Below are 26,420 nucleotides of genomic sequence, written 5' to 3' on the forward strand. Positions count from 1 at the left end.
AAAATTGAAACTTTGGAAAGTCTTTCTTTAAAAAATTTGAAATAACTTGATTAAAAAAATGAAACGTGAACAGATATAATACAACAGAAAATTACTTATTTAATTTTAAGCTTAATAGATTATAGTTAAAAGATATAAGATAATCATACACAAAAATAAAAAAGTCAATAAAATTAGACATTAAAAAACATTCATTTGTCTTGAAATATTAATATAAACAAGTATGTCCTTAAATATTTGCTTTGTTGTTTTTGCATATAATTACTGTTTCATGTATTTTGTGTTTTGTTTGATACAATATAAGATAACTAAAGTAGAAAATAACAAAAGAAAAAGAAAAATACGTCTCATTTTTTGCTTTTGTGCTATTATGTATTATTATATTACATTTTCTTAACAGTAACCCATGTTAATCGTTAAAGCTAATTAAATATTTTTCATTATATTATATTTATTTACGTCTCATTTTTTATCAACAATTATCTTAAATTTTTAAAAGAAATCTTTCAAAATAAAAACTCCATTAGAACCAAAATAAATTTTAGAAATAAAGTATAAAAAAGATACTATATATGACACACAATAATACAAAAATATTATTTGAATTTAGTAACACATCTGTTTAATATCTATAGTTTTTATGTATTTTATTATTAATTTCAATAGTTAATAAATAAACTAATTTTAATAAATAATAAATATTTATACTAAACATTTTATTATCATTTATTTATTTTTTATGTTATTAAATATATATATATATATATATATAAAAACTAAAAAAAGAGTTTGAAGGTCTCCTCTTCCAAAATTTTAAAAACAAAAAATTAATTAGGAGAGTAGATGGTCGCGTCCTATAATATATCCTACCACTATAAAATAAAAATAAAACCAATCTCTTTAAATAAGTGTGGCAACAAAATAAGAAGATATCATTTGTAAAAGAAAAAAATTGTATCACACCAAATAAAAGAAAAAGAAGTAATTTACTAATAAAATAAAAAATAAAAAAAGAGTAGAGGAGTAATTATTTAATTAAACTGCTCTATTCCATTGCGTACCTCCCAAATTAGGTGGAATAAAAAAATTGAAGAATATGATAGTATTAGTATAGATAGAATTGATTCCATCACGTTCTACACAACTTTTCCATTGATAAGTGAAAATAAGATTACCAACTAATATGGTAAATTTAAACTCAAACCATTCCCAACAATAATAATGTTGCATGCATAAACCCCTCTTATACTTCTCCTTATTAATAAATAACTCAACCCATACATCTCCTTACTAATAGCATGGCAAATATATTATCAACTTTGCAGACCAAGAAAACGCAAACAGTTGTACACGAACGATAAATTTATGTTCTTTTACATGATATTTATTCGATGGAGTGGATTTAGTTTTGATAATATCGTTTTTAGATTAATTTGAAGATTGTCTCTAATTCCAAATGTCTATGTTGCAAAATTTTATAAGTTTGGTTCATTAATTCAAGCGTGTAAGGAGGTTATTTCTTTTTTATTTTTCAGTTGTTGTTTGAAGTATTTTTTACGAGGGAAACTGATATAATTTTTCATATACTTTGACTATGTAAAGTGCTAATCTCCGATCCTTTAGTGACATTTCAACATTTATTGGTTTTATTTATTTTAATTAATAATATGTCATAATTACTTGTTATTAAAATAAAATCCTAATCAAAATAGTTTCCAATCTCAATTAAAATGAGTTAGAATTGATACTCATAAATTTGATTTCTTTCACTATAACTAAAACATGCGGTGTGACAATTATATAAATTCAATGGTTCAACCATAACTATTTATAACTGATTTTGACCATGACATGAAAAAGAGTATATAAATTTCATCTTATTTTATAATTTGGTATTACATTTAAATATCTTAGTTCCGAATTGTATTTTTGGTGAAAACGACCCCACAATTTTAGTTAACATAATTATTACTAGTGTTATCTTTATAGTCTAATTATTTAAAGTTTGATATTTTCACCCACACACCCTCATACTTACACATTTAACATATTAGTTCATATGATTGTAATACGTAGAGCATGCAATTTTTTTTTTATATTATCGGTACATGATAATTAAATTTATGATTTTTCTCTTATATAATAATAATATTTTTTTACCCAACTATATAATAATAATAATAATAATAATAATAATAATAATAATAATAAAAAAAAAAAAAAAACAAAAAAGATTGTGAAAATGGGATTGGGCGCGCAGCAGAAAAAAGAGGGTTTTTGTTTTGTTTGATATAAATAAAGAAAGAAAGAAATTTGGAAAATCGAAGTGGAAGAATGGATGTTGAAGAGGTTGAGTATGATATCTTCAGAGACGACGAAGACGATCCTGATGCTCAACATTCTCTGGAAAATAATGATTCAACCAAAGAATATGTCGTTTATCTCGTCGATGCTTCACCTAAAATGTTCACCACTACTTGCCAATCGGTTAGTTCTATGCTTCTTCTCCTTCGCACGTGCCACAATCCCTAGTTTAGTTACTTGTCCATTTTCAATACTCGCATTCCATTGATTGCAGGAAAATCAAGATGTTGAAACTCACTTCCAGATAGCCCTATCTTCTATCTCTCACTCTCTCAAGTCTCAGATCATCAACAAATCCTATGACCAAGTTGCCATATGCTTCTTTAACACTGTAATAAATAACATTTTCATTTCAATGCATGCTTCTTTCTCTCTCTACTACATTTCCTTTTCTTTTTTATTTATTTACTTTCTTCATCTTCGCAGAGGGAGAAGAACAATTTACAAGACCTAAATGCTGTTTATGTATTTAATGTTGCTGCTGAACGAGAATATCTAGACATGCCAAATGCAAGCTTTATCAAGCAATTTGATCTTCTCCAAGGTAGGTAACCCTACCATTTTTTTATTTATTTCATTTTCAGTTACCATACTTCTAATACTCATTTCTTATCAATCTTTTTTAGATACTTTTTCAAAAAACATTGGAAGCCACCACGGCGTCATGTCTGGAAGTCGAGAAAATCCTCTCTATAATGCTATCTGGGTGGCTCAAGCACTTCTTCGTAAAGGGTGGGTACACATATTATTTTCACTCTAATATCTATATAATAACAACCACTCAATCACAATGAGAGGCATTTTTATTAGGTCAGCAAAGACTGTCGATAAACGCATACTTCTGTTCACAAATGAAGATGATCCTTTCGGGTGTGTCAAAGGAGCTATTAAATCAGACATGACAAGAACCACACTGCAGAGAGCTAAAGTACCAATCTGTTTCTGTATATGTATTATAGCATACTCACTTTTACATTTTGAAGGATGCTAGTAGTTCATTCTAATTATCATTATTTTCCGTGTTTGCAAAGGATGCACAGGATCTTGGCATCACAATTGAACTTCTTCCCTTGAGTTGCCCTGATGAAATGTTCGACTTATCTAAATTTTATGCTGTATGTACACATATTTTACATATATTCACTCATTTATGCTCTTAACTGATACCGATTAGATATACTATGATTGCTCTTTTGTTAATTGCATGTCTTTCAGGATTTGATTGGCTTGGAAGGAGATGATCTTCAGTTTATATCTCGTATTTATAAGATCTTTGAGATATCATTATGTACTGAACTAAGGCAACTAGTTTTGTCCTTCAAAGTTTGCCTTGTACTGCTGAAACCTGAAGTTTCTGGTTCATAAATTGTTGTTTATTAGGGACAGTAGCAAGCCTAAACTTGCTCCCTTAGTTTGACTTTGTATGCTTTATGATTTCAGGCAGATAACATTGTAAATAAAGAACTATCTATGTGAGTTCAAATTAGATAAGTTATAATTGCCATTAATTATAATGCAGAGTAGATGGTGGTTCTGATTTGTTATCTATTGAACACATCCATGTTGTGGATAGTTATAGTAAAGAAACTTATACTGATTAAGAACAAATGCAAGTATATCCTTTAATTTTATGCATTCTAAGAATCCCTTAGTGGAACCAAAGCAACAGCAAGATTGGCACAGTTCCTAGACACTTGTTTTGTTTTCAGTAAGTATATAAAAACCTGGAAATGTTATTTTCAAATTGTTTTAGAGCAAGGACTTAGGATTTAGTAGGGGTTTAAGTTGTAGATAAATCCGTGGATAGTGGGTCTTTGCTTGGAACCTTTATCAAAATTGTTGCACTTGATCCAAAGGTTATTTAAAATTGTTTTTTAAGTTAGGAAAATTAATAATATATTCAGTTCAATTTTAATATTTGGATTAATAATATCAATATGCTTAAGATAATGGAAGGTGTGATTTTCTACTGCATGAGAATTATTATGTTGAGCAAGAGCAACTATTAAGAGCTGTCTAAACCAAGATAGGAGTTGATAATTTAAATTCGTGTTTATTTTGGCCGATTTTTAACGTTTTGTTGTTGTAATTTTGCATTTCAATTTCAGATTGGAGGATATGAAAGATCAGCTAAGAAAGCGCATTTTTACGAAACGCAGAGTCAATAAATTTAAATTCACAATAGTTGATGGAATATCAATAGAACTAAATTCATATGCTTTAATTCGTCCTACTGTTCCTGGTAAGTATTCCTTGTTATTTTTTATCTATTAGCAGATATTGTTGATATAAGTTCTTTCTTTGGTGTTTTCTTTTCCTCCCATTCCCTTATCAAAGTTTCTCATGGCCCCTTTTAAGTTTTTCTCAGAGGAAAAAACTATAGCTTTCAAATTTCAGCTTATGTTGTGATGGCAGTTTATACTTTTGATGTGTAGGATCAATCACATGGCTTGATTCCATTACTAATCATCCTTTGAAGGTGATGAATATTATAACCTTAACTTTAAAACAATCTATTTTCTATGTTACAGCGTAACTTTGTAATTCACTTGTCAAAAAACAATAACAATCAAAGCCTTTTTCAACTTGGTGGTGTCAGTTATGTGTATTAGATGATGACATGCATTTAAAAATTCCACAATCCCTTGGTTAAAATTTTAAAGGGTCTCTGTACCCGACCCATACCCATTCTATATAATTGCACAAAAATCAGAATTTTAAAGTGATTCTAGATTCTATAATTTTTGTTGGAGAATATGAACATAACTGTAGAGAAAGAATATTTACAGATTTGTTACGACTTTGATAGTTTTGAGAATGCCAAACCACTACACTAGTACCCTCATATTGCTGCCTGCATCATATTTTTCCCGTTAGTGTCTCTGTAATCTTGCCTTTTTGTACTATGCTTTTTGTTGGATCATATTTTTCCTGAATTCCCTCTGATTATATTCTTTTAGTTGGACTGTAATGCTGAATGTTCTAAAAAATGTATAAGAAAATTGTTGTAACTAGTTTGGTGGGTGGTCCAGAGTGAAAGAACTTTCATTTGTGCTGATACCGGTGCATTGGTGGAAGAACCTACCAGACGGTTTCATCCGTATAAAAAGTATGAATTTTTTCTTCTTTCCTTTATCTTATTTAATATTATAATATTGATTCTCTGGACACATTTTCATCACTGTTTTTCTATTTTGATTGGATTTGGAAAATAATAGCAACCCTACAGTCCCTACTATATAAGGCATTGCTGAGAACAGTATTTGCTGGGATCCGTACCCTTACCAGTTCTTCCCCCCCCTCCCCCAAAGAAATCTGTTATTTAATTTGGTTTTAGAAATTCCAGGGTAAGTTATTTCGCTGCAAATTCCTTAGGGTGGTAGTCCCTGGGCTATTTTGTGATAGAAACTAGTACCACAATTGTAACTAATAGTAATAATTGACTTTTATTGATGATAGAATAGGATTACATTAGAAGCAGTATGAGTATGGTAAAGTAACCAGAGAACGAGGAAACACATTTAATTACAATGAGTTTCCAAGAAACTTGAGAGTCTTGGTCTCTCCCTTCCAGCAATTGGAGATCTTGGCATCTCCCTCCGATAACCACTCAATAACTTCTCCCTCATCACTTTCCCCTTTCTTTTCTCTATTTACATTTCTAAAAATAAACAACATAACTGACAAATACTAAAAACATAATTGCCATAATTTCTGCCTTCTCCTATATTGTTCTCTAATAAGAGGTCTCACAATACTCTTCCCAGAACAATATAGAAGGACCAGCATATAACTCAAATTTTCCCTATATTCTTCCACAGACCCATTCTGTTTAAGACTCACCAACAATTCCTAAGGTTTTTGGGTTATTGTTGGTTGAAACCTCTCAAGCAGTTCACTGTCTTCAATCATTTCTTTTCATAAGTAACCCATTTTTCCACAAGTAAATGGTCATTGTTTTAGCCAATTTCACTCATTTTATTTAAAATCAAAATAAAAGTTACTCAAAATTTACTGTTCATGATTAACATATGTTAGCGTGTACATAATTGTAAGAGAGAAAACAAAGGAAAGTTAAGATAGATACTTCTTATCCAAGAAATTTGATAGTTTTGGTCTCTCCCAAGATTCGAGAGTTTGGTCTCTCTCAATCAATATCCAATCCCAAAATAAATGCCTACTGATTTTCTTTTCCTTCATTTTTCCTATTTATTTAATAAGTGTCTAATAACATAATTGCTGTCTTAATGATATAATAAGATGATGTATTTGGTTCAAATTAGACCAGACACATAAATTTTTGTTGACCCAACTTTCTCATATATAGGACCGGAAGTAGTAACATAATAACTGCTGCCTAATAACTCAATAACTGGGACACTTTTTCTTCTATGGACTATCATATTTTTTCCCATGTTCAGTCCTGTTTGTCCAGCAATAACTTTTTTTTCCCTTTTGCTTTTTGGATCCTAATTTGGATGGATTTTCTCATAGGATGGGGAGAATTTTAATTTTTTTTGTTTTGTTTTGGTATGGGAGCTTGGAAGGGAAGAAGTGCATCTAGGCAGTTGAGGTATTTCAGGATTAAGGAGGGGAATAGTGTCTTAGAAATTCGATGTTAAACTTTGCTTTGAATGCTATTGGTTGTGGCTCTCTGGCTGCGGATATGTTTCTTTTAGGTCTCTACTGTACTTGAAGATGGGTGGATAGTCTGATATCTGGTTCTTGGAGGATGTTTGTTTGGTCGATATCTCTTTTTCCAGAGGCGTTTTTATTGCACCCACGGCCCTATTATTTTTCTACTTTACATCTCTACACCCCCATTATTATTAACTTTTAATTCTATATGGTGCTTTTAACTGCCGACCATCCTGAATGATGAAATAATAAGTAGCATTCCCTTTTGCTTTTACTCTGTTACTCAAATTTTGTCCAGTCAAGATAATAAAGTTTGAACAGTTGATTCTTCTGGTATCTTGAGTTTCTTAGTCTTTTCCAGTTTTCCGCTCTCTGTCATTTCTCTTAATAGCTAGAGCTTTATTCTTGATGAGCCATTTGGAAAGCTAAGGGCCTGTTTTGTTTTTGTTTTCATTCTCTGTTTTTAGGTTTTAATGGCAAAAGGCTATTTTCATAGTTTTGTAAAGGAAACAGGGAAACAATTAATAGTGTTTATTATAACTGTTTTTTATACAACTTTTAAAATAGGAAAAAGTATAAATATTGTGTCGTTTTTGTAATTATAACTAAAAACAGAAAATGTTTTCTGAAACTAAATAGGCCCTAAAACTCCCTCTATGGTTTTTTTTGTTTTGATAGTGGTGCTCAGTTGGAGTTATGCAAATTAATGCTTTTGGCTCATGTCTCTCTGTTATGTACTGGTTCAAAATATAGAAGAAAAATGGTGTTTAATCAATAAAACATCTCCATTACACCCAGACAGTGTTGCCGATTGTGGATGGTGGATTATGGTAGCGAGTCAAAAATCCACCATGGTAATGTGGCGGAAGATGTATCAGCCTATGGTGGAAGCATGGCAGATGATGAAGCAATTAAAGAATAAAAACTAATAGATGAGAAAAGGAATACTTAGAAAATTAAGATAAAATGAATAGACTCTATGTATTTGGAACAAAGATGGTACAGAAAAAGAAGAAAGAAATAAGTATTACAGAAATTTCAAAGAAACAAAAGAAAATAGAACGCTTCACAAGATGGTGGTGGTTGCCGAGAGTGGTTGGTAGTCGCCGCCCTTTTCAACAAAGGGTGTCCTCCATGAATTTCCGGATACAATTACAATAGTTTCAAACTTATATAAAATTTTGCGATGCAATGGATACCAATATAAAATCCTGGAAACTTCATCTATCTGAATTTGAGATGGAATACAGAATCTTTCCTGGAAACAATTTCTGAAAACTCCATGTATTCAGATTGCAAAAATAAATCCAGTTTCCCAAAGGAAAAAATATTAAAATAAGGGTGCCGACGTGCCGTGATAAGTTGCATGCAGAGAGAGGAAAAAGGGTGTAGGGGTATTTTTTTTTTTTGAAATAGATGGTGTGCATGTTAAAATTGCCCAAATATATATTGTAAGGGGTAATTTATGATTTTAATAAAAATTGGAAATTAGGCGGTGGATGAATTAGATGAGTGAGGTGTATGTAACATCAATCTTAAAAAAAACTCCATGTTTTGTTTTTAAGGATTTCAAAAGAAAGGACAAAAACAAGATTTTGTTTACACTGTTTCCATTATAAAATCCTGAAAACAAGAAACAAAATGAAAAGAAGTGACATTTTGGTAATTATTAGTGAAAATATATCAATTGAAAATGATACTTACCAAAGCAAACACCACCTAGGTCTTCCCAAAACTAAATAGTAGGAAGTTTTATTCTTTATTTTACTGGACTTTTTGTGTTGGCAAATGATTTTATTCTAGAATTGTTGTACGCCGAGTCACTATTGGCAATGGTGGAAAAACTTCTTTTGGAAACGATTGCAGCTTTGAAGGGAAGTGGACTAACTAATCATATTCATAGCCAAGTGGTATCTATATTGGCGATAAATTTAACTCGTACATTTGTTAAGGCTGGTTTCTTCATTGGACATTGCAATAAATAAGCAAATGGTGTGCTTATTGAAATACCTCAACGTTTTTTAATATTATGTTCTCTCCTTTTCTTTGTAATTATAATTATAATGACTGGTATACTTTTTTCAGCCAGAATATTATATTTTCAATGAAGGAGCTATCTGAAATTAAGAGAGTTGCTACTGGACATCTACATCTTTTAGGGTTCAAGCCACTAAGTTGCTTGAGAGATTATTACAACTTGAAGCCATCAACTTTCCTTTATCCCAGCGATGAGGTGTCTGTTCTTCTAGTCATCAATGAACTGTTGATTGCATCTTTATTCATCAGTAATTTTTGGTTTTAATTGCAACTTGACTGCTTGGTGCCGATGTCTTATCTGGTACTTTCAACATTGTTTATGTTGAATAAGAGAAAATGAGAGAGACAAATGGTGAAACCGTGTGTCTGAACTACACAACGGAGTCTGTTTTATATAGGCTCAAGGCAATAAATACAAAAATAAATATGGGAGATATTGTCCCTATTTACATGATATGTAATAAATATAAATATATTTTCAACACTCCCCCTCAAGCTGGAGCATATAAATCATATGCACCAAGCTTGTTACATATATAACTGATTCGATGACCTCTCAGAGACTTAGTGAATGCCAATTGATCATTGGAATTAACAAAACTAGTGGTGATGTCGCCTGATTCGATCTTCTCCCTTACAAAGTGACAATCTATCTCAATATGTTTGGTCCTCTCATGAAAAATTGGATTAGAGGCAATGTGCAATGCTGCTTGATTATCACATATTAATGTCATTTGTGTTGCCTCTTCAAATTGAAGCTTTGAGTAACTGTTTCAACCAAATGAGCTCACAGGTCACTAATGCCATAGCCCTGTATTCAGCTTCAGCGCTAGATCTTGCAACTACACTTTGTTTCTTACTCTTTCAAGATATTAAGTTTCCTCCAACAAGTACACAATACCCAGAAGTGGATCGCCTATCAATGGGTGAGCCTGCCCAATCGGCATCTGAATAACCAACTATCTGAGTATGTCCTCTGTTTTCATAAATTAGACCCTTTCCTGGAGCACCTTTAATGTATTTCAAGATTCGTATCACAGCATCCCAGTGTTCTTGACAAGGAGAATTTAAGAATTGACTTACCACACTGACTGCAAAAGAAATGTCTGGACGGGTGACTGTGAGGTAGTTTAATTTACCAACCAATCTTCTGTATCTCCCTGAATCTAAAAATGGCTCCCCATGATTAGGTAGAAGTTTGACGTTTGGATCCATAGGAGTGTCAACCGGTTTGGCATTCAACAAACCTGTCTCTTCAAGAATATCCATAGCATATTTTCTTTGTGAAATTACTAAGCCGTCCTTAGATTGGGCTACCTCAATACCCAAGAAGTAGCGGAGCTTGCCAAGATCTTTAGTTTGAAACTGATGAGATAAATGTTGTTTCAATTGGAGTATGCCCTGTTGATCACTACCAGTTATGACAATATCATCTACATAGACAATCAAGTAAATGCACCCTTGGGTTGAGTGACGATAAAAAAGAGAATGATCAGCTTCACTTCGAATCATGCCAAATTGTTGCACTACTGTGCTAAATCTACCAAACCAAGCTCGAGGAGACTGTTTAAGACCATAGAGAGACCTCTGAAGTCGACAAACCATGGTAGAGGACTCCCCCTGAGCAACAAACCCAGGTGGTTGCTCCATATACACTTCTTCTTCAAGGTCACCATGCAAAAAAGCATTTTTAATGTCAAGTTGATGTAGAGACCAATGTCTGATGGCTGCAATAGAGAGGAGTAGTCTAACAGAGGCCATCTTAGCCACAGGGGAGAAAGTATCACTGTAATCGAGGCCAAAAACTTGAGTGTACCCTTTTGCTACCAAACGAGCTTTAAAACGATCAATCTTACCATCAGGACCAACTTTCACCGTATAAAGCCAACGACATCCTACTAAAGACTTTCCCGACGGTAAAGGAACCAATTCCCATGTACCACTACTCTGAAGTGCACACATCTCGTCAATCATTGCTTGTCTCCACTCTGGGTGAGATAAAGCTTCACCTGGAGATTTAGGAATAGAAACAGAAGACAGGGAAGACAAACAAGTATAATGCAAAGGAGAAAGACGATGGTAACTCAAGCCAATGTAATGAGGGGATGGGTTACGAGTAGGACGTATACCTTTACGAATAACAATAGGAATATCAAGGGTCGGATCCGATAAAGAAGGATGTGGCGGTGAAGGAGCGTCTGGAATGTCCTCGGTATCAAGAACAGGTGTAGGGACATGTACAACCGATGGTGGTTGACGACGACGATATGTCTGAAGAGGTTTTACAGTTGGAGGATCAACAAGAGGAGTCTCAAGTGGGACAGTGGGAGGGGCCACAGGTGTCTCAGGTGGGGCATACGTAATAGGCTCTAATGGTAAAAGAGAAGGTGAAATAGACTTTGGTAGGTCCAGAGGAATAGTTGAAGACAAAGGATCAAGAAGCGACTCATAGTATGTAACAGACTCAAAAAATGTGACATCAACCGATATGAGATATCGTCGAAGAGTAGGAGAATAACAACGATAACCTTTTTGGGACCGATGATAACCAAGAAAGACACATTTTAATGATCGAGCTGAAAGTTTGTCAAGACCAGGAGTGAGATTGTGGACAAAACATGTAGATCCGAAGACCCGAGGAGGAAGTGAGTGAAGAGGGGTACCAGGAAAGAGGATCGAGTGAGGGACTTTGTTATCAAGAGCAGACGAAGGCATGCGATTTATAAGATAGCACGCCGTTAGAACAGCATCGCCCCAAAAGCGAGATGGTACATTACCATGAAGAAGGAGAGTACGAGTGGTTTCAATAAGGTGCCGATTTTTGCGTTCGGCTACCCCATTTTGTTGAGGTGTATGAGCACAAGATGTTTGATGAAGAATGCCGTTAGAGGTCATAAAATTTTGAAATTGATGGGACAAATATTCACGGGCATTATCACTGCGCAAAGTGCGAATGGATACACCAAATTGAGTTTTAATTTCCTTATAAAATTGTTCAAAAATAGAAAATAATTCAGACCTATTTTTCATTAAAAATAACCACGTACAACGGGAAAAATCATCGATAAAGGTAACAAAATATCTAGACTCAAGTGTGGAAATAGTACGAGAGGGACCCCAAACATCTGAGTGAACTAAAGCAAATGGGGAGGAAACTCGTTTATTAGCTCGATCAGTGAAATGACTACGAGTGTGTTTCCCTAATTAACACGACTCACAATTTAAGCTAGATAATTTGGTTAGATTAGGTACTAATTGTTGAAGTTTGGGAATACTCGGATGACCTAACTGAGCATGTATAGTAAGGGGAGAATATGTGGTAGGGCACACTGTTGATGGGTTTGAGAGATAATAAAGACCATTAGACTCACATCCGACACCAATTTGTCGTCTTGATATTTGGTCTTGCAAAGTAACATTGCAATTAGTAAATGGTGACAACACAGTCATGAGAACGAGTCAATCGACTGATAGAAATTAAATTAAATGGACATCCAGACACATAAAGGACAAATTTAACTAACAGAGTAGGGAGGATTTGGACAGTGCCAATCCCTTGAGACTGTGTTTGGGAACCATTGGCTGAGACTATCCTAGGTAAATAACCAGATGTTGTGAGAGAGGAGAAAAGAGTCTTATTACCAGTAATGTGATCAGATGCACCAGAATCGAGAATCCATGGGCTGAGAAGGTGAGATGCAAACAGGTGAATTACCACTTTGTGCGGCTGAAACAGCGGAACTCGAGTTCTGACAATACTCTCTCCACCGAAGAAAATCTTCATAAGTAGCTATAATCAATAAGTAGTTACCTAAAACCAACAACGAAACAGTGGAGGAAGAGGGTTTTTTTTTTTCGATGAACAGTACCGCGCGATGAATAGTGCGTGCGATGAACAGTGGAGTGATTGCCGAAATTGAGACACGGTTTACCGAAAAAAAAAATCTCACCGAAGGACAGTGGGTCCCGGGGTAATCACGGTATAGGGTTGTCTCTCTTAATAGGCTCTAGATACCATGTTGAATAAGAGAAAATGAGAGAGACATATGGTGAAACCGTGTGTCTGAACTACACAACAGAGTCTGTTTTATATAGGCTCAAGGCAATAAATACAAAAATAAATATGGGAGATATTATCCCTATTTACATGATATGTAATAAATATAAATATATTTTCAACAGTTTAATTTTCGTCAAACGCATTGACATTGTGATGTTATTTCATTATCCCTCTGATGATATGCTATCACCTTCTAACCAAGGGATTTTGTTTGAACACAAATTGTTATGACAAATTTGCTAATACAGTGAATTTCCCTCAAGTTAAAGTTCCATTCCTTGTGATAGAACTAGTAATAGACCCGTGCGATGCACTAGGTGACATCAGAGATTATTTTTTGGAGAGGACATTAGAATTTAATGAATTTAAGTAAAGAATATAGCAAATTAAGTATGGTATGCCAAAATAATATTTGCAATAAAGATCACACACACAAAGCACCTAATTTTTTTAAAAAAAAAATAGCAAAGCTGCAAAATGTTGGATGAAATATGATTGAAAAAATGAATATGATTTTCAATAAAACAATCAAGATCGATGTGTCAAGTATGCACAAGATGGATATGACCTCAAAAGACACTTATAGTTCGTGCTATGAACAATGTTTATTGAATGGGTGGTCTTTTGGAAATGCTTTGGCAAGTAATTTCACCAAATGTATCTTATATGACTGTCTATTTAGTTTCACTGTCTCTTTTTTATAATGTTTTCCTGGTCATGACACTTTTTTTTCTTGCAGGGTACAGATGGTAGCATGTGTATCTTCATCGCCCTTCATAAGTCCATGATACAACTCAATCGGTAAATATTCTTGATTCCTTACAACAAAGGCTCCTTTTAGTTGCACTATCACATCCTTTTAGTCATGTCTATGTCTAGTATAGTAGTGTTGGAAAAGCAGTTGACTTTCCCTAACATCAACATGCAGAAAAAGGGGCTAGGAGGGTTGGCCAATTTGATAAAATAGGTTTTGCAAAGGCAATCCACACCATTTTATAGTAAGTTGGTTGGGCAACACATGAAAATAATACTCCTTCCGTCCCGGCCTATTTGACTGTACTCAATATCAATAAACCTTGGCTATTATGGGTGTTTACGAAGTCGAAAAGGGAAAGAAAGAGGGATTCTTGAAAGCTGCAAGTTAGATAGTGTATGACTATATATTAAGCAGACACAAATATAAGTGACAGATATTATCGTTAACTAAACAACTTCTTACTGAAACCGCTAATATATGATTATTATTGTAGTGTTATGTTTATGGCATAGCTGATGTCAAATGACATGTTAACTTGTGTGTTAAATTACTAATCAAAATAATTACCTGGTGTTCTTTTTAGTTTTGCAGTTGCATTTAGTGGTAGTTCATCTCGACCTCAATTGGTTGCCCTTATTGCGCAGGTACAGTATGTTGAGTGCTAAAATGTTTTTTCATTGCAATGAATAGACTTCTTGAGTTCAAGAGTTTGCATGTGGTATTTTAGTTAGATGGCTTTGTCTCTAAGCAACTGAATAATTATGGAATGCTACTTTACTGACATAACTTCCTAGCATTTTGTTGCATACTTCTCATTTTCCTGCCACAGGTTAAATTTTCTTCTGTACATATCACGTTGTTCCTTTCATAGCAGCATTACCACTTGTCTTCTGTACTATCAAGTCAAACTGACAATTTGAATCTCTGTTGCTTCTTTGCTAAATATGTCATATTTGTAACTCACATGTCTATGATTGTAGGACGAGGTTATCCAATCTGGTTGTCAGATTGAGCCTCCTGGAATGCACATGATTTATCTTCCATATTCTGATGACATCAGACTTGTTGAAGAGGTATAGAGCTGCAATAGTTGAACTTGTGTTTAAACTTCAACTGTCAAACTAGAGAAAATTAGGTTTGATGTTCTATAAATGAAGTTATTAAGGTGTGAAAGATTTGTGCAGCGTTATTCAGATACTAGTGGGGTGACTAAAGCAAGTGATGATCAAATAAAAAGGGCAGCTGATTTAATTAAGCGTTTGGACTTGAAAGATTTTTCTGTGTTCCAGTTTACCAACCCTGGTAAGCTTCTTCTTCCTCTTGCTCTGCTGCTCTCCAAAGTCCTAACTTAATGTTGTGTTTATACTTCTAGTAAGCTCCATCGTAATCCTTATTAGCCTTAAATGTTGAAATGTATCATTTGATTTATATATTCAATTACTCTCACATGCATTGCATTTTGTCATCATTATACGAAACTCCTTAAATTCCTACACGTACCTCACCTGAATTATAGACTGTTGACTTGAAACCTCTTCAAGATATTGGATTAAGCATCTAAATGATTTCTGTATACAGTGACTTAATAATTTTTGCTGCTATCTAGCAGCGGTTATGCATTTTTACTTGATATTTCACTGAATATCTCCTTCTGCATGTTCATTTGCTTGTAGAAAAAAACTCAATTGAGATATCTTTTAGAAAAATTTAATTGTTATTTAGATTGATGTTCATTGTTGAATTACTTATATAATTTTTTTTTTTTACTGGATGAGGTTGACTACATGAATCAAACTAAACAGATATTCTATGCTAACAACCAAATTTTTGGAATCAATTATTTTCTTATGAATCCAAAAGTTTTCTTTGGTTGTCCTCTACCTAGGTTTATTAGAGTATTGTCTTGGGTATAGTGTTATTAACAGTGATAAAGGAGATTAAGATAAATTAGTACTGAGTATGATGGGCGTTTATGGTTTGTTTGTTTTAAGAGAAACTCATGCGAGAGAAGTAGGAGAGAGAGAGTTTGATGAGAAATTGAAGACTTCTCTCGTTTGGAGGATCAGAGAAATCAAGAAGAGAGGCTAAAAAAATGTGGACCCCATAACCTTTCCTTCTGTTCTAACCTGCGAAGAAAGACATGGAGATAAATAATGTTTCTTTGTTCCACGTGTACCCTTTTAATTGTTTCAACCTTTCATTTTTTTAAGCTAAAAATTTATTAAAAAGAAAAGGAAAAGCAAAAATTAGGGGACATAGACCTAATCTAGTAACAAAGAAAAAAGAAATGCAAAAAAATATTCCTCAAATCATGCAAGTTTTTTGTGTCTTTGGCGAAAATTATGTACTATAATTTCTTTCTACACATTCTTTTTCTTTGCCTTTGAATCACCTTCGTAAAAAACTCTTCATTGATAGTAGAACCATTTTTCGTAAAAGGCTCTTTACAGGCAGTAAAACGATTCTACAAATCATTAGCGAGCAATCTTGAGATATATATATTATTAGTGTTTATAACATTTGAACATGTCATATCTTCTACCATATCTCTTAAATGTAAATTTGCATCCTAATTCGAATGAATTTGATGATTTTGGACAGCATTTTCATATAACACTGCATCAATACAAATATTTGCATAAGGAAAATTTTCTCTGTATTGTTCTATGCTATCTGAATTAGATGAGTTGGATCCAAAGACCTCGTAATTTCCTCACCCTCCTCGAGGGGCGTAAATCATAAATGTACCGCCTCTCACAAACCAGTACTAATTAATTACCTTGTTTTCACAAAAACACAAAGGATACAACCTTAACTTCTTAATAACATAGTAAACTTAAAACCAACATTTAAACAAAATTTTAAATTTTTTTTCTATATATATACCATTTGACTAAAATCCATTTTACTCATCAAAGTCTTTCAACAAAATTTTCAAATTCAAATATAGTTTAAAACACCTTAAATAATCAAGGATAACAACTCATATGGTTTCAAACTTTAAACGACCCGAAATTTTAATTTATACCACTATAAGATCACAAGAGAACTTTTTCCTAACTTATTTAAAGTTCATAAAATTTCTACCACTCAAATACTTTTGAATTAAAACAAACCACAACAATTCCTACTTTATTTCAAAACTTATTCCAAAAATTTTGCCATGATCTTTTTGTTCCTATCTCTCTTCCTTAAAAATTTAACCAACAAACATAAAATATTCAGAGTTATTCTCATCGCTAACTCGGTGTCAACAATCTCGATTAATTTTCGAGACTCAAGGAGCTAACTATATAAAGATAGGAAATTATAAAAGTTGCATCAAGGTTACATTACTCAAGAAAACTAATCAGTTTTTTTTTAGTTATCAATTACTCACTTACTTTAAAATCTTCATTTCACAACTTTGAGTTTATTTTTTAAATTACATCACTTTGGTCCCCAAACACCTAACATCTAGTTGTCATTTTAATTAAAAAAAACATAACCAAACACAATTGCAAAAGTGTTAACTTTATTAACTTAAACTCTAATAAAATTTCTATTTTTCAGTTCAAACTCATTTATTTGAAAACAACTCATTATATAACTCAAACACATACAAAAATTAAATTTTCACATTATGACACGCCACATTTGGTCTTACTAAAATTTTTGGGGGATTGGTTTCATTTTTTTGTTATTCAAGTTATTAACTCCTCTAATTTCAATATTAACAAAGCACCAAAGCAAAAAAAAAAACACTTTCCTTTTACTCTCTTACTTAGGGTTTTTGATTTTTGAAAGAAAAAGAGTTGAAAATGTTTCTTTTTGACTTCCTAAACATTAATAACAACCATAGTAGTGATAAACAAGCAAGATTAAAGCTCAAAATATAACAAAAAATCATTTTCCCCCCTATATATGCATGCTTACGGGTTCGAGAGAAAAGGGGGAAGAAATAGCTACCTCAACTAGTGATCCTTAGCTCTTTGCAATCCTCTCAAGTAGTGAAACAACTTTGTAGTTGGAGGCCTCTAAGTTGCTAAAAAATGAAGGAGAATGTTTGGGTTTGGAGAGAAATAAGAGAAGATGTATTTGAAGAATTAAAGAAAGTGATATTAAGTTTATGATGATGATGGCCATGAATTGCTTTGATAGGGAGGGGAAAATGTATTTTTTTCTCCTTCCTTTAATTGATCTACTATCTCAATTCTAAATTAATCTCTAAAAATTTCTAACCACAACTTAATTACATAAATTTAATCCTAAAATCTCACAATATCCTTTTATGACACTTAGTCATAATCACATCACTCACTTCTAGATCTACCTACTTTAGTTAAAATATCTAGATATTTTGTGACTTTAAGTCACATAATCTTGTTTAGTCTCCGAGTTCGTTTTTAAACGAGTCGCATTTCGTTCACAGATAAATTTATCGGTAATTTAAATTTTTTATAATAAATCTACAAATTAAAACTTTACAAAATATTGCGAATAAATTTTTATCTGACGAAATTTTTGTTCCGTAACTTAAAAAAATATAACGAGATCAAATTCTCATTATAGTCGATATATAAAACACTCGATTAAATTTTGGTGCCATATGGAGTTTATCAAAATTTAAACAGCGCGCATATCTTGCCTGTTATTAAAAAACTCTGTAGTAATATTTTTTGAAATTTCAACAATGCTAAGACCATCACATTGTCATTTAACAAGGAAACATCTGAATTTTTTTTCTTCTTCATATATTAATTTGTAAGTTAGACACTTACAACAATTTTACAAACAGATAATGAAAACGGTAAATAGACAAAGTAATAAACAACATAAGGCATAATTAGACACTAAGCCCTAATTCTAGTTATAAATAAATTACGGGTCTTACATGATCAACAAAAGGAAAATTAACAACACGATGATTACTAACATCTTGACTTTCTTTGTTTGTATCTTCGGTTTCGTCCTTGTCCGGATCAATAACTACAACATCTTTAACAAATTGAGGTGTTTTTTTGTTTGTATTAGGGTTTTATGGGTCATGGTTTATAGGGAGAAATAGTCTGTTTGCCCACTCTATTGTATTATTGTATTGGGTATCAGCTTCTGGCAGTTTCTGTGTTTCTTTGATATTTTCCTTTGTTTCTAGAAAGTTGTATTTGAATTGCAGTCTGTTAAGTAACTGAAAGTTAGTTGGATTAGACTCTGAATTTGGCATCTTATTATCATGAAAAAATTGTGAAGAATTCTCAAGTCTCAAACACTGAGATCCTCCCTACATTTTTTTCTTCTATTTTCCCTGCACTTTCTCTCATTTTCTCGACATTGAATTGCAATAGGCCAGGCCATGTTCTTTTTTATGGTTCAGCGTTCCTATTTGCTAACCATCTTTTACTTTAATTTGCATAACATCTGAACTTTAAATGATATAATTCCATTATAATAAGTTGTTAAGTTTTTGTCCATCATTATTTTGGACATAATTAGAGTTCTTTAATCCCCGCGTGAAGTGTCCCCCAAGCATGACACTCACCCTAAATTGCACGATTCATAGAATTTGAATAGCGACTAACTTTTTGCTCTTAGGCTCCTTAGTTGGCACTTAGATCTACATGGTGGGCACTTAGGCCTACTTCATAGTCTTGGTACTATGTATTCAATGAATGGTAACAACCTACAATATTAAAACATCCTTCATGCTTATAAATTACACGTCTTCTTACTTTAGTATCTATACCAAGATACTTCCATACTTATCTCATCGTACAACTGAGTTATTAACTTATACTTAGATTTCTAAGTCACTACTAAAGAGGTATCAATCATATACTCATAGGATCAGACATGTAACAGGAAAATAACATTTTTTTAATTAGTGTTTCCCTAGTTTTCTCCCACGTATCTAGGAATTTTTCATGAAAATAAGTACACATATGGCAACTTCTACACATGAGGATAACATAACTACTAAAGATTCACTCGAGAAATAATATTCTACATCACTTAACATGATAACAAAATTTGTTCTTGGTAATTATGTGAACCATCGCTCACTAGCCAATTCAATCACACTCACATTTAACCAGGATATGAACAAAAGGTGACATCTAGATTGTTTACACAACCACAAGTAGTATAATATTATTCTACTAATACAATCATGTCAAGACACAGAGGTTCGGTTTTCCTCTAGTGCATAAACCCCTTTCTCATGCATTCTCTACCATTGGTTCTTAAATCCAAACATTTTATGTCTCCCAATTTCTTTTATGACAGCAACTTATTGTAAATGTACCCTCCGTGAAACCTCAATAAATTAGCAACATTAAAAAGTATCCCATGGCAAGTAAAAAACAATATCATTTAAATATTATTTGTAAATTTGTAAATTCTACCATTGACAATTAGTTATCATGCCTTTCTTTTCACTAAACTAGTTAATACATTACACAACTATTATAATTGCATATATTTTATGGAACAAAAATGCATTTATATTCAATATAATTATAATAGCTCTAGCTTACAAATTTGGAGATGTTACACTGTTTTAACCCATTGTCGCTACCACCATCACACAAGTTTTACAGCCATTCTTTACATCTTATTCGCTATAGCTGTCTTTCCCATCGCCACTATCGTTTCTTTAGTTGCTGCCACACCTATTACATTTTGGGTCTAAGGAATTTGTGTTGTGTTCATTTCAGTTGCAGCTTAATATACAATTAATTACAACTATCAAATTAATTACATTTTGTTTCTTTGGTTTATCTTCACAAAGAATTACGCTTTTACCTTTATAATAATCAAATTAATTTCATCAATAATACACAGAGAAAGAGGAAATGGCTACCCCAATCCCCAGGCGAAAATGATTCATAAACAGACAAGTTGATCCCAACTTCTAAACCTCAGATCACACATGGTTTCTTGTCAATCAGCAGCCCAAATAGTCACCAATGAAGCAATAAAACTTCTCTGAATTATCAATCATCCTCGTACGGCGCCTTCCCCATTGATCGAGCACCTTCACCTCAAGAATCAAACAACAATCCCCCGCCTCAAGCATTAACCCAAAAACCGAGCATGTTGTTTTTATATTAGAAAGGCCAATAATGAGGATCTGCTTGGATACGACATCATATGATCTGGAGAGAAAGAGATGGCAAAGAAGAAAGGCGAGGACCCACTAAATTTTTTTACCACGTGTGACCACATCATTCTTACGTTTCGTGCAAATTATTGTTCATAGAATTAAGCATTTTCCCTGGAACTCTCACGGCTCATCTCTCAAAATCTGCCATGCCACGGCCTTCTAATATTCTACGATGGCATTATGCCATGACCCCCATATGACAACATTGCTTTAGTTTGTGTTGATTCTCCTTGCATGATCAAACCATTTAGGCCAGATATTTTCTTATTCTCCCTAATAGGTGTTACTCCATGTGTGAGGGTGTCTTGGTGGGTGTGCAGGTACATGTGCATGTGTGTGGGTTGATGTATCAGGAGTGAGTTTTTTGTTTTAATGTGAGTGAGAAGATGAATAGTCATTATCAACACATACAGTTCTGTGAATTTCCTATGTGGTCACTTGACTTTATAAAATGGTATTATGGTAATGTGACTCTATTAAATAACTTTTAATCTGGATCATACATATATGATTGTATGGTCTAGATTTACCCATAAAAATGCCCCGCTCAACTTTGTAATAACTGTTTACAGATTCATGTTCCTCTTGCTTTCTTATCTGGATATAGCCCCCCTGATAGTATAACATCACTGACTAGTATGCTTCATATTTTTAGATGTTACAATTGTTCAAGTTTTTATTAATCCCATTGAACAAACTGAAAAGTTTATGATTCTGGAAATGGTAACACAAGAGTTTTCAGCCTTGCAGAGACACTATACAGTATTGCAGGCATTAGCTCTGGAAGAAGATGAGATTCCAGAAATCAAAGATGAAACATTACCTGACGAAGAAGGTTTAGCCAGGTAAGCGTAAGTTTTGACAATGTATTAAATATATATATATATATATATGATGTGTTTATATTTTATATATGCAGCTATACTTGGTGGTTTTTCTTGCACCAGACTGGAACTATAAATTCTACTTTTTCATGAGAAGTTCTCATGAAAAATTGAGAAGTGTTGGCAACACTCTCTAACTAACACACTTTCTAATACACCCTCTTTTATTAGTTGAAATTCAAATGAGTCACTAAATCATGTGGGTCGTACGTTAACTTGGTGGGAACCATATAAATTTCAACTACTAGAAATGAACGTGTTTGAGAGTGCGTTGCTTGCATTATTATTATTTCCTGTTTGGCCCTTCGTTTCTTCACTGGATAAGATAGAAGAATTGTTCATAAGACCAGTATGATAAGGTTGCTTATGTGTCACCTGCAGACCAGGAGTGGTAAGGGCATTAGAAGAATTCAAGACATCTGTATACGGGGAGAATTATGACGAGGAAAGTGAGCATGGCACTGGAAAGCCTACTGAAGCCTCCAAGAAACGAAAAGCACATGCTGAGTTTGCTATGAAAGAGTGGGGTGAGCTCGCTGATACTGGAAAGGTAAACCTTGAAAATCATTTTGCCTAGAGCTTTTAGTTTGATAAATTTGGGACAAGCAGGTTTGCTTAAACTTTATGGCCCTTGCAACACCATACAATTTTCAGTTGCCTAGCTAGTACCTCTTCAACTTTTTTAAATTTGATATTGTTTTGCAGTTGAAGGATTTGACAGTGGTGGAGTTAAAATATTATCTCACAGGACACAATCTTCCTGTTACTGGGAAGAAGGAGACTTTAGTTAGCCGAATATTAACGCATATGGGAAAATGAGCATGGAAGGGGCCGACGCTTCCATTACTGATTTTGCAACCTCGATAAGTAGAATACTCAATTACTTCCAAGAGTTGTGTAATTATCCATTTTCGTACCTCAACATGACAGGAGGGACAATGTTAACAGCATATTTTACTGTTAGATATGTATTACGTAATGTCATTTTTGTTGTTGAAATTTACTCATTATAATGCCTGTTAAACCACATGATCTTTTTGAAATTAAGGAAGCAATACTAAAGGAAATGTGAAGATAAACTGAATAAGGTCTAAAGAAGAGACTTGGATTTACAAAGGTCCAACATGATCTACCAAATATACAGAGAAGGAAAATGACCTATGGCAAAAACAAGGCGAGTCGCCTTTTTTGTCCATTGTTTTTTTCCTTTGAAATGCTGTTGAAAGAAAAGACACGATGAAAAGAATATCGACAGGAAGAAAAAAAAACTAATTTTCCAAACCTCTTAATAAAAAGAGCGAGGGTTGGGAAGAGAGACTAACAGGTAGTAAATGCTATTGGTGCTTTTGTTTAGTTTTGCAGTGTGATTCCCTTGTTCCCTCCTCTCCCCCAACTATATTAGTGTCAGGGGTAGTGTTGGTGTGTGAATGAAAGAAGAGGCAAACTGCAGAGCAATCATCAGGGTTAGAAGTTGGTAGCTTGGTCCTCCATGCTTGAACAGCTGACTCAACAAGTACTTTAGCCGCAGAAGATCGTGGAGCAGATGCTACTATGTCCACAACTTGTTTGTTGGACAAAACATCCCAAACACCATCTGTGGCTAAGACAACAAATTGATCTTGTTCTGAGAGGCGATGATAGGAGATGTCAGGAACAGATATGAGTCCAAAATCCTTGAGGCAAAAATCGCCAAAAGCGCGTGCCATAGCAAGGCCAGGGGAGTCAACGTTAGGCAGCCAAACTCGAGCAACTCCTGATTCGTTGTCATGGGCAAACACCCTTCCTTTGCAAAGCCTTATCCTCTCTGCTTCCCCTAATTAACATAATAATAATAATCAATATACATTTTCTTTCACTCCATATACAATAAAGAGATAGAGTATATAGCATTTACTTGGAAGATTTGGCTTAAGGTCAGTGGTCAATTGAAGAGCAATAAGAGAACCATTAGGATCTTTAGTACCTAAAACAGCTCTAGAGTCTCCAACATTTGCAATAACAAGTTCGTAGCCCTGAAACACAATAAATGAGGTGATATATATATAGGATTAAAATGAAAGTTTGTGAATGAAATAAAATGAAATAATAGTGTGTGTGTGCATGCATGCATGCCTTCTTGAGCAAGGTAACGGCGGTAGTCCCACTGGCATAAGCATCCTTGCGATGGTGCAAACTGAGTTCTCTGTCCATAGACTTAGAAGCTTTCAAAAACGATTCTTTGAGTGTGCTACAATGATGACCACCACTTAAATTCCATTCATCCATTAGCTTTAAAGGGAGAGAATCTCTGACTTTCTTGGCGACCACATGTCCAAATGGTCCATGACCATCAAATACACCACAAAGTACGCTGTCCTTCATCAAACAAAAATTCTCCCAAAGAAGCATTGCATCCTGGTTGATTCCCTTTCTGCCTTGCTTACAGAACAAGGAGGCAACAGGAGTGGAACCATTCAAGAATATTCTGCTTGGAATTCTGTGCAATCTCATTTCCATATTTGAAACACGTGAATATTGATAGCTTTCATAATAATGATTGGTATCAAGAGGAAATGAAGGAGCTGAAGAAGCCCCTGAAAGACATGAGCCCATCCCCACCAACAATAACAATAACAATTACAAAATCATTAACATTTTTCATTCAGATCAGATATCGATATTAATATTGATATTGATATTCTCCCCAAATAGTAATTTCAATAACTAACTGCCTAATAACGATGCCAATAAAATACAGTACAACAACTGAATATGGATTTATTTAATTTGATTTAATAGGTTCTCCAGAAAAGATTAATTAGTTTGACTAAGTTCAAGGACACGTGGATTGAGCACAAGTGGCACTTCACACAACACACCACGATAAAGAGGAATTCGTCAACGAACATGTAACATATTCTGTTCCGTTATGTTTACAACCAATCAATCTTAATATGTTACGTTCCAACTTCCAACTCATCCCCCATCCTCTTATCTCTCATTCATACATACTTATCATACTCTCTTTGATTACGTCAACTTTCTTTAATTTTTTTTTAATCTTAAATAATGCCTCATAAAATACGCATTCACGATCTACTTGATAATAACTAATTTGGCGTAATGTGTGACTGTAACTAATCCCGTTAAAAATGTGTTTGGCCTGATTTTTCTTTTAATTAACTTGTAAGCTACTTTTAGGTAAATAAAGTTTAAATTTTAAAATAAAGTTAATATTGTTTAGAATTTTCTAAACAAAAAAGTTGTTCTAACATTTTTATATTTCTAACAAAAAAAAAAAAAAACATCAAATTCTCATTATAGTCAATATATAAAACCCTCAATTAAATTTTAGTGTCATATGAAGTTTGTCAAAATTTAAAATCTTGCCCGTTTTTTAAAAACTCAATAGTAAATTATTTTTGAAATTTCAACAATGCCAAGACAATCACATTGTCATTTAACAAGGAAACATCTGAATGTTTTTAAAAATATTTTGATTATGTTTTATTTATTAAATTAAGAATTATTCATTTGTAAAAATAAAAAATTAAAAAAATTAAAAAGTAATAGATGATCGCATCCTCTAGATAGACTTCCTATTACATAAAAGTAGGATATTTTAATATATATTTCTCAAGTATGTTGATTGGTTTTTGTCAAAAGAGTATAAATAAATAAAAAATAGTGGGAGACTTTATCCAAAATATTGAAGGGGCGATAAATATTAACTAAAATATTATAATTAAAATTCATAAAAGTCATTTTTTTTTAGAATTTAATACAATTCATGCATAGTTGACGAGTTGGGAAAGTTAGAGCTTTAATTCACAATATTTTATAATTTTCACAATTCACACAAATTTTTACTAATTGTGAAAATTTTATGGACTTGCTTATGGTCAAAATTTTAAAAGATCTAGTTTTGTGGAAAATTTAGGTTATGACAGTAAATATAGTTTACTAATTGTAAAACGTTTAATTAGTCGAATGTATCAACAAAATCATTTGATCATTTCGGCTAATGATTCTAACAAAAATCCATTTTGGAGATATAATAAGAATTTTAATTCTCAAATAATATCATAATATCAGAGGGTTTTGCCATCGTCGTGAAAATCCCATTTTTCCTACAATTTGGCTCTTCCTTAAAGGAGTCAGAAATTATAAAATCTTATAAAAATTTGCATCAACTCATTCCATTTTTCTCTTTTTGGAGGATAGATTTACATATTTAAATTATGTGTCAGATATAAGAATACCCTATCCTATCCATCTGAAAATCTTAGTTCAAATCCTTCGATATTGGGTGAAAGATGCCCATTTTTTTCATTTATTACGGTTGTTTGTTTATAATTTTTGTAATTAGAATAGTTTTATTACTACCAAAAAATCGATTTATACTTTTTCAAAAAGTAATCCAAGATTATTCTTGTTCCTCTATAATTTTTATGTATGGGAATATGAATCTATCTTCCTTTTTCTACGTAATAAATCCTCTCATTTACGATTAAAATCTTTTAGCGTTTTTTTTGAGCGAATTTTTTTTTATGCAAAAAG

The 26,420-nt window shown here is 33.0% G+C and overlaps 2 protein-coding genes across 3 annotated transcripts; one reads left to right on the top strand and one right to left on the bottom strand.

The window, feature by feature from the left end:
• Positions 1 to 2,300: 2,300 nt before the first annotated feature.
• LOC101495447 (ATP-dependent DNA helicase 2 subunit KU70) lies at positions 2,301 to 22,865 on the top strand. Its single transcript, XM_027333555.2, has 20 exons — positions 2,301 to 2,487; positions 2,579 to 2,695; positions 2,791 to 2,908; positions 2,991 to 3,096; positions 3,175 to 3,292; positions 3,396 to 3,479; positions 3,580 to 3,687; positions 3,805 to 3,836; positions 3,884 to 3,942; positions 4,436 to 4,606; positions 4,800 to 4,843; positions 5,397 to 5,473; positions 9,088 to 9,235; positions 13,839 to 13,900; positions 14,440 to 14,500; positions 14,837 to 14,929; positions 15,041 to 15,158; positions 21,740 to 21,842; positions 22,263 to 22,431; positions 22,587 to 22,865. The coding sequence occupies exons 1-20, from the start codon at positions 2,335 to 2,337 to the stop codon at positions 22,698 to 22,700; spliced, it is 2,055 nt and encodes a 684-aa protein (XP_027189356.1). The 5' UTR covers positions 2,301 to 2,334; the 3' UTR covers positions 22,701 to 22,865.
• On the bottom strand, positions 21,948 to 24,634 carry LOC101504803 (probable protein phosphatase 2C 33). Of its 2 annotated transcripts, XM_073367236.1 has the most exons (4): positions 23,994 to 24,634; positions 23,776 to 23,893; positions 23,204 to 23,694; positions 21,948 to 22,256 (listed from the first exon to the last, which is right to left on the bottom strand). In XM_073367236.1, exons 1-3 carry the CDS (start codon positions 24,471 to 24,473, stop codon positions 23,216 to 23,218), a joined length of 1,077 nt encoding a protein of 358 aa, XP_073223337.1. In that variant the 5' UTR covers positions 24,474 to 24,634; the 3' UTR covers positions 21,948 to 22,256; positions 23,204 to 23,215. The 2 variants fall into 2 exon arrangements, with proteins under 2 accessions (XP_073223337.1, XP_004497423.1); XM_004497366.4 differs by lacking the exon at positions 21,948 to 22,256 and having other exon boundaries at positions 22,952 to 23,694; positions 23,994 to 24,633.
• Between the last annotated feature and the right edge of the window lie 1,786 nt (positions 24,635 to 26,420).

This window comes from Cicer arietinum, chromosome 4, assembly GCF_000331145.2.
Source record: "Cicer arietinum cultivar CDC Frontier isolate Library 1 chromosome 4, Cicar.CDCFrontier_v2.0, whole genome shotgun sequence".
NCBI lineage: Eukaryota > Viridiplantae > Streptophyta > Magnoliopsida > Fabales > Fabaceae > Cicer > Cicer arietinum.